Source organism: Calidris pugnax, unplaced genomic scaffold, assembly GCF_001431845.1.
Source record: "Calidris pugnax isolate Ruff unplaced genomic scaffold, ASM143184v1 scaffold39, whole genome shotgun sequence".
Classification (NCBI taxonomy): Eukaryota; Metazoa; Chordata; class Aves; order Charadriiformes; family Scolopacidae; genus Calidris; species Calidris pugnax.
In genome coordinates, this window is record NW_015090828.1 from 3,505,518 (window position 1) to 3,520,657 (window position 15,140).

Consider the following 15,140-nt stretch of genomic DNA (forward strand, 5'->3'; position numbering starts at 1 on the left):
ATGTCCTACCTAATGTTAGGAAAACAGATTTTATTTTTATTTTTTTTTAAATCAGTCTGAAGTTGAGGGACAGAGCTCAAAGGAAGAGTTTTTGAAGGAGCTTGTTTGCATGATTTCCCCTACTGAGAGCCAATTATTTTGCACTATAATATATCCTAGTAGTGTGGGGCTTTGTGTACTGTTTCCTAGGTTTACAGGTTAATGGTAAACCTCTGGTTAGGTAGGTTATTTATAGGATGGGGAGTGAAAAAAAAGGAGTTAAGAGGAAGGCTGTGTGTATGCTGGGTATTGTAATTATTTCATGGGAAAAGCAACCATGATCATATGTAAGGCAGGTTGTGGTAGGAGAGAAGTTTAGGGGTAAGTGATTCTTATTTATCTGTTCCTGGTTTTCTGCATTTGAACTCTTGATATTATGGTGGGACTGTCTTTTTGTTTGTGCAGTCTTAAGTATCCACAGCCACCCAAGTACGTGTACTGGGTCTTCCTAAGAGTCATGCAGAGACCTCCAGGGAAAGATAATTGATGGAATTTCCCTATTGGCGTTGGCTATGAAAGGGAGCTGTGGAAGATGGCTGTGTGGAATATTCTTCTGACAGCACTGCAGGAAAAAAAAAAGTCTTTTTCCACTTAATTAGTGATGCTTGCCTAATTGGCGAAGGTTGATGCAGTGGTTTTTTTTTTCTTTTTTTTTTTTTTTTTTTTTTTTTTTCTTTCTCCTGTGTTACAGATATCCGTGGACTGCAGGGATTTCTCGATCAGGCTTCAAGGCTGGGACTCGATGTATCATTACAAAAAGTGGACAGGAACATCAGCAGAGTCTTTGCCAACCTTTTTACTACCATGAAAACGGAAGAGCTGAACCGCTATCGGGACACGTTGCGAAGGGCTATCTTACTCCTAAGCCCACGGGGAGCCCAGACTTTTATTAATGAGGTCAGTGCACGGTTGTTTTTATCATCAACATTTCAGGAACATATATGATGACTTTTGTGATACTTTGCCATGTTTTCTGAAGTGTCAAATGTTGACAATGCTGGTTGGTAAATGTCAAATAAGATTGTCAGACTTCAGTGTTGGAGAATTGAACTATCAGGTACTCCATGTAATGCATACGTTGTGTTTAATGCAAATGGCACAGCATGGGCCAGATGGGCACTTTCAATATAAGAGTCAGCTCTATGGGGAAATTCTTTTTTTTCTGTTTGTCTTCCATTCCAATACTTTTGAACTGGATTTCAACCTCTGTCTACAAGTGACCAGAAAATCTACTACAGTCCATTAGAAATGAAGCGTAATGTGCCCGAGAGTCATCTTTACTGTGGAAATCTCCAAACTCCTGTTAAATGGGCATGTTATTGATGTTTGAAAGCTGAACCATAGGGGTTTTTATCAAGTATGAAGTAGGAATTATATATTTGTCTCTTTTTCTTAATGGTTTCTTGAACCCAACGAGGCTAATTAGGACAGGGAGGTAGCTGTTGGGCAAACTTGTAATTAATGTTGTGCTCTGGGCTAATTTTTAGCATTAATTAGTTTTATCCAGCTTTTTAAATATTAAATAATGAATTATTTTACAGTGCTTTATATGTCAGAGTTGAATAAGAGTTGGATCCTTAGTATAAGTTTGTGTATTCATTAACTAAGAATTTGGCAATGAAGTAGGTTATTTTAATTTTTTTTTTAACTAACCAGGGATAAGAATGAATGAAGAAATTAAAATGTGGATGAGACCTGTTTCCAATTATCAGTTTTGCTGCATCAAAGTCTGCTAAATTAAAAAAAAATCAACTTAAATTAGCTCATTAAGTTTTTTTTATCAGATCAGCATAAGTAAATTCTCCACATTTATGTTCACTGGTGATTTTTAAATTAATAAGGTAAATTGTATCATAAATAAATGAGGCAAATGGGTAGCTTGGGAAAGACTACGTACAGGGACAAATTTTACTCGTGTTTGTGCATACACAGGGATTTTCAGTAGAGGAATGAGGGAGCACTTGCCCTCAAAGTGTAGTAAACTATAAACAGCTCAGTCAGTGGTTTTATTTGCTTCGTGGTAGGCCTCCAGCAAAAATACAGACTTCATAGTCTTCCAGTGAGTCCTAACAGAATGTCCAAACCAGGTATTAAAAAGAAATAAACATGTATTTTATTCAGACCCACGCTGGTAGAAAGCCTGTCCCCCTTCAGTGCACAAGGTTCCAGAAATGTTCATAAGTTACGTGCGTGCACTGTCAGGACCCTGCAGGTCTCTCAAGCGTAGGGACTAACGTATTAAACTGTTTTACTACTCACTTCACCTTAAAGCAATGTGTATTGTAGACATTAAGGCTAATGATCTTGATATATTTCCAGATCCCTGCAGGAGTTTAACTGTGGGCAGAAATGAAAAGTAATTTATTTGGCAATCTTCCTATATTGAATCTTTATTGATTCAGAAAAGCTTTATAAAAGAAAATTTAAATCTTCGAAAGGAACTCTCAAAAGTCTTGAGATGCGAGGTGCGTGGTGTAGCGAAGAATCCTTCTCTAGCAGAGGCTGGGCTTATGTTTTGTGGAGAGTTATGATAACTGTGACTCCTCAATATCCCAGTCAGTAGGTGTAACTGGTTATCTACAGCACAATTTCAGAAAGTCTAGAATAACAGCTTTCATCTTCAAGTAAATATGTATAGTTACATAGTTTACAGAAATACATAATTCACAATGTGCAGCAGTAAGTGCCTTTGATGGCACTTGATGGGACTTTGATGTCCCATGCTATAGGTACTATATAGCTATACAGTGACTAGTAGTGTTACCAACCCAACTCTGAATCTTGGAAGTTGAGGTTGTGAAACAAGTTCCCTTTTTAGTTTTTTGGAAAAAAAACCCTAGGTCTCTAAAAAAAAAATAAATAAGTAGTAACCTGAGAAGAGAATTCAAGGACTTCATTTTTAGATTTAGGGTATATTTATTTTCATCTTTTCTATTTTAGCTCAAGTTACAAATAAGAACTTAAGAACAAAGAGAAGAATTAGGCTTTAAAACTTTGTTTCCATAAATTTCTGGAAATGGAAGATTCCATGTGAAAAGGAGGTTCCTTATTAAGATTATCAGTTTTGCTGAATTGATATTTTGTAGCAGGAAAAAAAATGGCTGAAAAAACTTGAACTAGAGCTTATTAAAATCTATTGGTTAATAACATGTCTTCGTAGAAACTGGGTGTTGCACACAAACCCTGCTGTGGAATGCAGAACAAAAATTAGAGACTTTCTTTGACAGTGTCTGGATTATGAACCCTGATATGAATGGTCTAACAAATTTTTCTTAGTACAAGTCATAGACATCAGTCATTGGAAATTGGTACAAGATTTATTTTGCATATTTCAATATTGCAAGTGACATATTTTTCTTGCTAAAAATATTAATCCAGACTTCAGCGTTGCTTATCATCTCTTAGGTGGGCCAGAGAGATCTCATCTGACTTTGGATGGACAGAGTTAGGGGACTCTGACATCTCATGTGAAAAACTGCCTAAATCCCAGAAGAACTCAATTTTAGGATTATTTCTTTAATTTTTGTTCAGGCCTCATTTTCTCTTTACTAGCTTAGCATCCTCAATGCCTCGTTCTGTCGTGTCAAATTTACTGCAGCAGAAATTACTGACATTTTCATAAATTTTCAGGGTATATTATCTGACTGTGAGAATAAAGAGGGAGTGAGAAAAAATCTTTTCAATAGTATAGGTATAACCATGGAATCAGCCTTTATTCAGAAAACAGAAGGTAAATGCATTTATGAAATGTTAGCTACCCTAGGGTTTGCATTGAAAGGTCACTTTGGGATTAAAGCAAACCTAATCTAAGGAAAGTGTGTCCCTCCTTAATTGTTTTGAGAAAAATGTTCCTGTCTTCACCTGCAAAAATCCTTGATACGTTTGGCCTAGTGCCATCATTCAGTTTATATGCAAACCCAGCCTCAACTGTAACAGGTATGCGTGTAACGGCAAAAATGATTTTATATTTTGAAGACTGTGATTGCCTTGCAAGAAAGAAAATGAATAGAAAATAAATAGAAAGAAAAGAGGAAAAACTAATAATCCGGAAATGGGAAGGGGATTTCTTACTTTCAGCTATTCTGTTAGTCTCTTTGGCTCAGACCCAGGATCTGAGACTCAAACAGTTCCCTCTTTGCCACCTGCCCACAGAGACAGCCAGATTTCGCCTGCCTCTTCCACTTACCATTGGATAATTTAATTTTGTTGCAAGTAGAGATATATTTGTATGGATTGCTTTATCATTAAGGGCTCTACACTACATAGTGACATGAATACACAGAAAACAGTTCAAAGAGAGGTGACAAGAATGATAAAAGGATAGGAGAGCATGACCTGTGAATAAACTGTTGTAACTTATCTCTGCCCTGTTTAGGTAGTCACCTCTGTGTGTTCGCTGGAAAGCAAAGAGTGCTCTGTTTCTCTTTTACCCTAGTTATGTCAAAGGTTCTGACTTGTTCTTTTAAAAAGTATAGATATTCGGCTTTTGCTTTAGGCTTTTGCACTGGTTTGTGGCCTTCTTTCACTCCTGGTCACTGAGGATGCTGAGTGCCTTACTACCAGTTGGCACCTGTTTGTGAACAATGCTCCAGACTTGTCTTTTTCTCTTCTGCAGCTGGTCGCATGCTATTACTTGACTGGAGCTGCAGGAAATATTTATGGCATTTTGAACAGTCTACACCCACAAGGAATTATTAAATGTTTTTTCATAGGAAGCAAAGACTTTTACTTTTCAGAATTTAATAGGATAAAAAGTTTATTACTAATTTTCTGGCACTTGGCATTTCATATTGGCATGCATCTCTCTTTTATTTATGTTGCAAATGTTTGGCATATTAGTCTGTATCTCTGTTTTATATACAGTATATAAACATCTTGAAATATTGATACATAATTTTGGGGAAAAAAATACTATGCCTCTTCTGTTTTTAGAAGGCAATTTCTTTGTTTAAAGAGTCGGTAGTGATTTGTGAGTGCTGGTAATAGAGCTGTAGAAATAATACATTCTTCTTTCAATAGTTCAAGTTAAATTATACCCGCCTTTTCTTTTTTTTCCCTAAATTCTCCTCTGGTTTTCTATTTCTTCCTCTGAGCTAAAATCCTGTCTGCTATTGTTGGCATTTGCAATACGGTAAGACTCTTTGTGCTTAAAGAGAATTATAATTATAATTAAAACCCAAGCAAACCTCATTAAACTGCTAAAACCTAACTGAAAACAAAGCCACCCATTTGGGGATATATTGGCTTAGAAGCAGGTTTCTTTCCAGTGGGCCAAAAAAAACCCCAAACAAGAACCTTCCAATACTTCGTTTCGTTATGATGAATCCAAGCTATGGATCACTCTGCACAAATTTAACCTCAAGACTGGAGGGTTCTAACTGTCAGGAGGGGTTGTATTTGGGGGTAGGCTGTAGGCAGCTAGTGTTGAAGGAAGAGAGGAGGGATTCATGACTTAAAAACACAGAAATGTTATATTGGACCACATGCAGTTCAGCCTCTTCAGTGTTGTCTTCGATAGGATTCAGTATTGGCTTTTGCAAGACCTGAAACAGGGCAACTCTCTAGTGAGCACTAAAAAAACAAGGCTACCAAAAACTTAACCCCATCTTCACCTCTTCCTTCATGGCTGCTTTTTCCAAATAATTTTACTTCAGATTGTTCAACTGACTCCTGGAATACTGTGCAATTTAAAGATAAAGATTTTTTTATATATATATATATGTATACACACATATTTTTAATGTAGTGGGAAGATAAATACTCTGGCATATCTGTGGTCATTATAATACATAAATATATGCAAAATGTTTCTCAAAAATACTGCAAATCTGCAGATGACTTTATCATTCACAGCAAGGATAATTTTCTGCAATTTAGGTATAATTTGCCAGAAAGTAGAAATTACTAATTAATTATGGATGATTAATTTTAAAATATGCTCCTGCATTTGCATTTCATCACTAGACTGGTGTTTGCCTATTGTAAGACACTAGGAGAAGCAGTACAGATACATGAGAAAATGTGTTTGCCTTATAAAAGTCAGAAAAAAGTAGTAGCCATACGAAAACTACTTGCCATCTTCCAGTTTTTCTTTTTCATTCAAATTCAGTGAATTGCTCAGCTTACTATGGGAGGGCAACTTGACATTGAAGATTATAAAATACATACTGCAATTATTATATATTGATTTTTGAACCTTCAGTACCAGTGTGTACACACCATAGCTACAGGTTGATTTTTTTCATGGACACATCTGAAGCAGTCCTAAGCACAAGGATTTACTTGCAGTACAGGCTTTTGTGCAGTCAGATAATCATCTCCCCTTAAAATGCATTTCTAGACCTTGTGTTCTGGATTTAGAAAATCACTGAATTATTTCATTAGTTGTTTTGGAGGTTATAGAGAGAGGCCATTTATCCTTCAAAGTGTTGAGTAATAATTGCTAATAATAATTTGCACCTGCTTTGCGTCTTTTCACAGGAGGTTTTTAATCACTTTCACTAGGTGAAATAAAATCATATTTACCCAAGACTTATTTTTAGTTTCAAACTAATTTGGAAAATGATTTAAGGCTTCATTAATTGCTTGGAGCATACAGTATAGTGCTGTCTATGTGTGAGATAAAAGCTTGGGCAAGATTTACCTTGGTTTGAGAAGATTAATACCAAGCAAGGTGTCCTAGGACTGATGCTCTATTTCTCTTAGTTATTTCCATGTCGGGCAGGCAGTGCACAGTGTAGATGAAGGAGTTAGTGTTGTTGATACAGCGGTGCCCGGTGTGTAGGAGACAACACTGAATGTTATGCCCATTTCTTCACAGTTCAAAGCGTAGAGCTTCAAAAAAAAAATCCAAAATAGAGGCTCATGGAAGCTCTCATGTAAGGGAAGAAATATTTGTGACCCTCGTTCATCAAGGGCAAGCAGTTTAGGTCTGATTAAATTAAGTTTATAACTTGAGACAGTGTGGTAACTCTGCAATAAGACTGTCTTTTCCTCAGGCAAAGAGTGTTCTGTGTCAAACGAATAGAGCAGTATATCATCAGCATAAAGCATGATGTGTCAGTTTCTTCATTTACCTTTGTGTCTTGGAGGGCGACAAATACCTTAAAAATTAGGAAGGATTTCAGAATTGTTTTGCAAAGAGAGTACAGTCTAATGCTAATAATTATTTTTCCTACTGGTGCTATTATAACTTGTATGCTTGTTATACCAACTGTCTAGTTATGAACTGGGGTGTTGTTTTACTAGGTGTTTTATGAATATGTGTCCCCAAAGAATTTAGAGAGGTGACAGATAGAGGTATCTGGGCAGTAAAAGGGATCGATGGTGAATGTTGTTCAATGACAGAAATAGTGTCTTTATACCGGGATCTTAGAAATTAGCCTTTTGGAAAAAAAAAAAAAAGAGATGTAAGGGATTTTAAGATATTTGTGGAAATTTTTTTATAAATAGGTGTAGGTGAGGAAGGCTGATACCAAGGCCAATATCTTGGTGATGAATTAGAAGCAACCTGGCAGATTGGAATAGGAAGTGTATGGTGTTGGAAATGAAAGTAGTTAGCATATCTTTGATGTGACAGATAACAAGGAAGCTATTGAAGCAATTTGAAGAGATGGGTGAAATGATCAAAGCCAGGGGTTATAGATCCTCTTTGTAGCAGAAGTTTCAGCAAGATATGAGAGGAACTTGCAATTCTTAAGGTCAGAAAGATGAACTTTGTAGTAATCAATATGTAATGTCATCAGAGCTGGGAAAGGAGTTTTAATATTATAGATGGGTAAAAAGAACTGTTTATTAGAAAGGTTATGTCTAATGAATCTGCAAGATTTTGGGCTTATCCTGGATGAGAGCCTTTGAGAGAAGTAGGAGTCAAAGATGACACTTGGATTGCAGTCCAAATTGGCAGGTCTGATGTTCTGGCTGTCCATTTTGACTGAGAAAAAGGATTTCCTTTCCCTGAAGGCAGAAAGTTGAGAAATCTCATTATCGATGTGAATCTTATGAGGGTATCCAGAAACCAGGCTAACAATTTAGACTGAACAGAATATGAAAAATACATCATGGCAAGGTAGATCAAGGCTCATCAGCATGTGAGAATGGCAGTGGATTTTTCACTTAGTTGCTTGCTGGATAAAGTTAGTCTAAGGAGAGGATATTACAAAGTGAATGGGTGTGGGACCGTCACCAGGATCTTGAAGAATATAAGAAACCATCCCTTGGAGAGGCTGTGCTGAAGGAGTAGCATAGGAGGAAACCCAGGAGAGAAGTGCTGGGAAGATGAGATTTATCAAGAACAAACATATGGTAGGTCAAAGAGAAGAGAGGAACAATTTTAGAGTTAGGCTTAGAAAAGTGAATGAATTGCATCAGTAGGAACAATTTCAGTCAAGTACAGAAGGCAGAAACCATGATGAAGAGAATCTAGACTGATACAAGAAGAGAAGGCTCAAGGCAGCTCATGTGAACTACATGTTAAAGGGGCTGCAGGTGGAAGGGAAAGGGAGAACAGGGTGATCGGTGCAGGGCCATAAAGTGTATGAGAAAGGAGGGGACTGAAATATTTTCTGGCTTCAGGGAAGAGAAACACAGTAAGAATCATAGAAATCTCAAGTTGGAAGGGATCCATAAGGGTCATCAAGTTTGGTTCCCTGCTTCTCGCAGGACTACCTGAAGCTAAATGATATAACTAAGAGTATCATCTAGATGCTTCTTGAACTCTAACAAAGTCGGTGCTGTGACCACTGCCCTGGGAAGCCTGTTCCAATGACTGATCACCCTCTCAGGGAAGAACCTTTTCCTAATGTCTGATTTGAACTTCCCCTGACAGAGCTTCATTCCAGTTCCTCATGTCCTCTCACTGATCAACAGAGAGAGGAGATCAGTACCTCCCCTTCCTCTGTCCACCGTGAGGAAGCTGTAGGCTGCGATGAGGTTCACCCCTCAGCCTTCTCTTCTCCAAGCTTAACAAGCTGAGTGACCTCAACCACTCCTTGCAATTCTTGCACTTGAGACCTTTCACCATCTTGATCGCTCTCGTCTAATAGTTTGATGTCCTTCGTACGTTGATGCACTTAAAACTGCACACAGAACTTGAGGTAGGGCCATGCCAATGCAATGGGGTGATCCACCTCTCTTGACCAGCTAGCTATGCTATGCTTGATGCACCCCAGGACACGGTTGGCCCTTTTTGCTGCCAGAGCACACTGTTGACTCATATTCAACTTGCCATCAACCCAAACCCTCAGATCTCTTTCTGTGGGACTGCTCTCCAGCCTCTCATCCTACGTGGAGATTCCTGCACTTGCTCTTCTTAAATTTCTTACAGTTGGTGATTGCCCAGCTCTCTAGTCTATCCGGATCTCTCTGTAAGGCCTCTCTTGAAGGAGTTCACAGATCTTCCCAGTTTAGTATCATTGGCAAACTTACTTAATGTACATTCAATTCCTGTGTCCAGATTGTTTGTTGAAGAGCACTGGCCCCTAAATCTGAACCCTGGGCAACCTGGTGACTTGCTGCCAGCCTGATGTAACCCCATTTACTCTTTGAGCACAACCTATCAGCCACTTGCTCACCCAAAGTTTTGTGGACTCTTCTAGCTGTATGCTGGACATTGCTGCCAGAGCACACTGTTGACTCATATTCAACTTGCCATCAACCCAAACCCTCAGATCTCTTTCTGTGGGACTGCTCTCCAGCCTCTCATCCTACGTGGAGATTCCTGCACTTGCTCTTCTTAAATTTCTTACAGTTGGTGATTGCCCAGCTCTCTAGTCTATCCGGATCTCTCTGTAAGGCCTCTCTTGAAGGAGTTCACAGATCTTCCCAGTTTAGTATCATTGGCAAACTTACTTAATGTACATTCAATTCCTGTGTCCAGATTGTTTGTTGAAGAGCACTGGCCCCTAAATCTGAACCCTGGGCAACCTGGTGACTTGCTGCCAGCCTGATGTAACCCCATTTACTCTTTGAGCACAACCTATCAGCCACTTGCTCACCCAAAGTTTTGTGGACTCTTCTAGCTGTATGCTGGACATTTTGATGGGAGGGTACTGTGACAGTATCAAAAGCTTTGCTAAAACCAAATGCACCACATCTACTGGCTTCCCTTGGTCAACTAGGTGGGTAACCTTGTCATAAAAGGAAATTAAGTTGGTTAAGCAGGACTTTCCCCTCATGAACCTGTGCTGGCTAAGATCAATGACTGCATTGCGTCTCAAATGTTTTTCAATAGCTCCCAGAATAACCTTCTCCATAGTTTAACCAGGCACTGAAGTGAGACTGACAGGCCAGTAATTACCAGGGTCTTTCTTCTTACCCTTCTTAAAGATTGGGACAACAGCAGCTACTTTAAAGGAATATAAGATGATCTTCTAATTCTTATAATGGCGACTGTGTGGAAGATATCTCAAAAGTACTAGGAACTGGAAGACATTGCACATTTGGAGTGAAAAGACAGGCTAGCAGTGGTAGCACTTTGCTGTGAGCTAGGGCTTACATTGTCTTTTCAGATGGGTATTGTACACTCTCCAGTGTCACAAATTAGGAGTTTGACCCCGTTTATTTTTGCAGTTCTTATCATATACGCAGTTTTCTTGGTGCGTTGTTCTTCAACTGTTGGAAAGCTGTATATCAGTAGGCAGTAGAGATTTTACTCCCTGCATTTTTTGTTTGTTTTGTTATTAATGAAGCAAAGGGCAATGTGCAGAATTCTTTCCTTTTAGTGTTATTGAGAAATGAGCCAGTTTTCTAGGTTTTTGGATCATTTCCTTTGCAGTGTGAGTGCTAGGAGAATAAAAGCAGCTTTGACAGCATCCTCTGTGGGGCAGGACATAAACTCTGTTGTAACGACATTTTCTGGTAGAGTTCTAGTTTTTAGTATTGTTGTCTTACTGGAAATGTCTTCATGCTGAAATTTTAATAGAAGGAAATAGAATCAGGCTTCTGTACATGGATTTGTTGTTTTTGCCGTTGTTTTTCTTCACTGCTTGTTCAGGGTTTTGTTAAGACACATTTTCATAACTTTTTTTCAAGGATCACTTTTCAAGGTTGATCTCTTTCTGCTGAGGCTGGTACCTAATGATTAACCCTACGGCACAAAAGATGTGGAGGTAAAGGACTATTAGTCCCCTTTTTTTCCAGCTGGGGCATGGGGGTACAGAGAAAGTAGGCAATTTACTGAGTTCACTTGAAATGGGGACTGAACTTTTAAATGTCAAGCCAAGAACTTGCCCAGAAGGTCATCCTTTCATTTTATATTGCCAGGTATGTCTTTGCCACCATTGACCCCTAGTTTCATTTGACAGAACTGATAGTCCTGTCACTCGGATGATCCTTTTGTCAGACATGCAACCTTTAACCCATATACCTTGTGTCAAATATTAAAACTCTCTTTAAATACTGCATGTCGGTTTTAGTTTCACATAAATAATGCAGCTTGCACATACAGTCCTATAGAGCATTTAAAGACCTGCTCAGGTAACTTTAAAAATCTTTATTTTATTTATTGAATTGAGCCCTTTCATTGTAATGGAGTTATAGTTTGCGATAGACCATGCTCTGTGTATGAGATCAATTTGTTTGGCACTGACCCATCCATTCAACTTGAAGCAATCAGATTTAAAAGCTTTGCACTTTATTAATGTGTGTGCAAATAGCAATTGGATTCCAAGGACACTCTTTAGGAAAGCACCTTGAGTGATTGGTCTTGCTATATAATTCATATTTTGTTTCCAACTCTCCAAAGGAAAAAATCTTGTTAAAATTATTTTTAGATAACATCGAAAAGGGAAAAAACCCAAGCCTTGAAGTGTGACAATGACTTTGTGTGTTTAATGAAAGTATATGGGCTTGAAAATATTACAAGTTCCCCAACATGTTTTCCCATAGTATTGAGGATATTTTGAGATTCAGCACATTAAAAAAAGGCAAAAAACATAACGCTATAGTCTTTATTTTCTAAACTGTACTGGCATTCAAGATATTTTAAAAATCAATGTCAGTTCTGAGTGCATTTTGATTTAAAGTGTGGGACTGCTCTCCAGCCTCTCATCCTACGTGGAGATTCCTGCACTTGCTCTTCTTAAATTTCTTACAGTTGGTGATTGCCCAGCTCTCTAGTCTATCCGGATCTCTCTGTAAGGCCTCTCTTGAAGGAGTTCACAGATCTTCCCAGTTTAGTATCATTGGCAAACTTACTTAATGTACATTCAATTCCTGTGTCCAGATTGTTTGTTGAAGAGCACTGGCCCCTAAATCTGAACCCTGGGCAACCTGGTGACTTGCTGCCAGCCTGATGTAACCCCATTTACTCTTTGAGCACAACCTATCAGCCACTTGCTCACCCAAAGTTTTGTGGACTCTTCTAGCTGTATGCTGGACATTTTGATGGGAGGGTACTGTGACAGTATCAAAAGCTTTGCTAAAACCAAATGCACCACATCTACTGGCTTCCCTTGGTCAACTAGGTGGGTAACCTTGTCATAAAAGGAAATTAAGTTGGTTAAGCAGGACTTTCCCCTCATGAACCTGTGCTGGCTAAGATCAATGACTGCATTGCGTCTCAAATGTTTTTCAATAGCTCCCAGAATAACCTTCTCCATAGTTTAACCAGGCACTGAAGTGAGACTGACAGGCCAGTAATTACCAGGGTCTTTCTTCTTACCCTTCTTAAAGATTGGGACAACAGCAGCTACTTTAAAGGAATATAAGATGATCTTCTAATTCTTATAATGGCGACTGTGTGGAAGATATCTCAAAAGTACTAGGAACTGGAAGACATTGCACATTTGGAGTGAAAAGACAGGCTAGCAGTGGTAGCACTTTGCTGTGAGCTAGGGCTTACATTGTCTTTTCAGATGGGTATTGTACACTCTCCAGTGTCACAAATTAGGAGTTTGACCCCGTTTATTTTTGCAGTTCTTATCATATACGCAGTTTTCTTGGTGCGTTGTTCTTCAACTGTTGGAAAGCTGTATATCAGTAGGCAGTAGAGATTTTACTCCCTGCATTTTTTGTTTGTTTTGTTATTAATGAAGCAAAGGGCAATGTGCAGAATTCTTTCCTTTTAGTGTTATTGAGAAATGAGCCAGTTTTCTAGGTTTTTGGATCATTTCCTTTGCAGTGTGAGTGCTAGGAGAATAAAAGCAGCTTTGACAGCATCCTCTGTGGGGCAGGACATAAACTCTGTTGTAACGACATTTTCTGGTAGAGTTCTAGTTTTTAGTATTGTTGTCTTACTGGAAATGTCTTCATGCTGAAATTTTAATAGAAGGAAATAGAATCAGGCTTCTGTACATGGATTTGTTGTTTTTGCCGTTGTTTTTCTTCACTGCTTGTTCAGGGTTTTGTTAAGACACATTTTCATAACTTTTTTTCAAGGATCACTTTTCAAGGTTGATCTCTTTCTGCTGAGGCTGGTACCTAATGATTAACCCTACGGCACAAAAGATGTGGAGGTAAAGGACTATTAGTCCCCTTTTTTTCCAGCTGGGGCATGGGGGTACAGAGAAAGTAGGCAATTTACTGAGTTCACTTGAAATGGGGACTGAACTTTTAAATGTCAAGCCAAGAACTTGCCCAGAAGGTCATCCTTTCATTTTATATTGCCAGGTATGTCTTTGCCACCATTGACCCCTAGTTTCATTTGACAGAACTGATAGTCCTGTCACTCGGATGATCCTTTTGTCAGACATGCAACCTTTAACCCATATACCTTGTGTCAAATATTAAAACTCTCTTTAAATACTGCATGTCGGTTTTAGTTTCACATAAATAATGCAGCTTGCACATACAGTCCTATAGAGCATTTAAAGACCTGCTCAGGTAACTTTAAAAATCTTTATTTTATTTATTGAATTGAGCCCTTTCATTGTAATGGAGTTATAGTTTGCGATAGACCATGCTCTGTGTATGAGATCAATTTGTTTGGCACTGACCCATCCATTCAACTTGAAGCAATCAGATTTAAAAGCTTTGCACTTTATTAATGTGTGTGCAAATAGCAATTGGATTCCAAGGACACTCTTTAGGAAAGCACCTTGAGTGATTGGTCTTGCTATATAATTCATATTTTGTTTCCAACTCTCCAAAGGAAAAAATCTTGTTAAAATTATTTTTAGATAACATCGAAAAGGGAAAAAACCCAAGCCTTGAAGTGTGACAATGACTTTGTGTGTTTAATGAAAGTATATGGGCTTGAAAATATTACAAGTTCCCCAACATGTTTTCCCATAGTATTGAGGATATTTTGAGATTCAGCACATTAAAAAAAGGCAAAAAACATAACGCTATAGTCTTTATTTTCTAAACTGTACTGGCATTCAAGATATTTTAAAAATCAATGTCAGTTCTGAGTGCATTTTGATTTAAAGTCAGAACAATCTAGCAAATACAGCACTTCAGCCTGGAAACAGTTATGATTACTTCATAAAAGTATGCAGTTAGACTCACCTCTGGTAGCTCACATAACCAAGAGGCACCCTAAAACTGGAAATGCTACCATGTAAATAAGATGACTGCATCATCCAGGCCAAATAAACAGTGGAAGTATCTGATTTGGAAAATGTCTTGCATGCAGCAGTGCTTAATAAAAAAAATACTGAAGAGACAAAATTGTGATAAAGAGACGCTCTTGGGGCTTGATGCCAAGCCCAATTAAATCTTTGGGAATGTATGGTTGGGATTGTCACTGCCTGGGTTCCCTCATTAAGAGTCCAAAGCATGAAAAATTGCTGCAAACAGCACAATTGAGCTCTGAGTTGTTGTCATGCATGAAGGTGTTTAGGATTTTGTGCATTTGGACACCTCCTTTGTCAGCAATCAGAACATCCTCCATCTTCCTTTTTTGTGTAATGCAATATAGAATAGCATTATGCTTTTTTTTCCCCCCCTCTGTATTTCTCTAAAAAACTTAATAAAAGAACTTACATAGAATTCTTCAGAAGGGTTCAGACAGCGCAAACCACTGGAGAATCAAGCAAATCTCATGTTCAGGTTCCTGGTTCAGATACTCATAATATCAGTTTTTATTTGCATCTTCAACTTTTTCTGTCTTTCTCACTATGTTTGAATATGCTTATACCATCTTGTACATGTATGTCTGG

General features: G+C 38.2%; 1 protein-coding gene across 1 annotated transcript in view; it reads left to right on the top strand.

Moving 5' to 3' along the window:
- GRID1 (glutamate receptor, ionotropic, delta 1) overlaps positions 1–15,140 on the top strand; it is a 525,592-nt gene that overhangs the window by 291,862 nt on the left and 218,590 nt on the right. Inside the window, exon 4 of the mRNA XM_014940347.1 lies at positions 731–936. Within this exon, the coding sequence (XP_014795833.1) occupies positions 731–936 (206 nt within the window). The remainder of the gene's footprint in view (positions 1–730; positions 937–15,140) is intronic.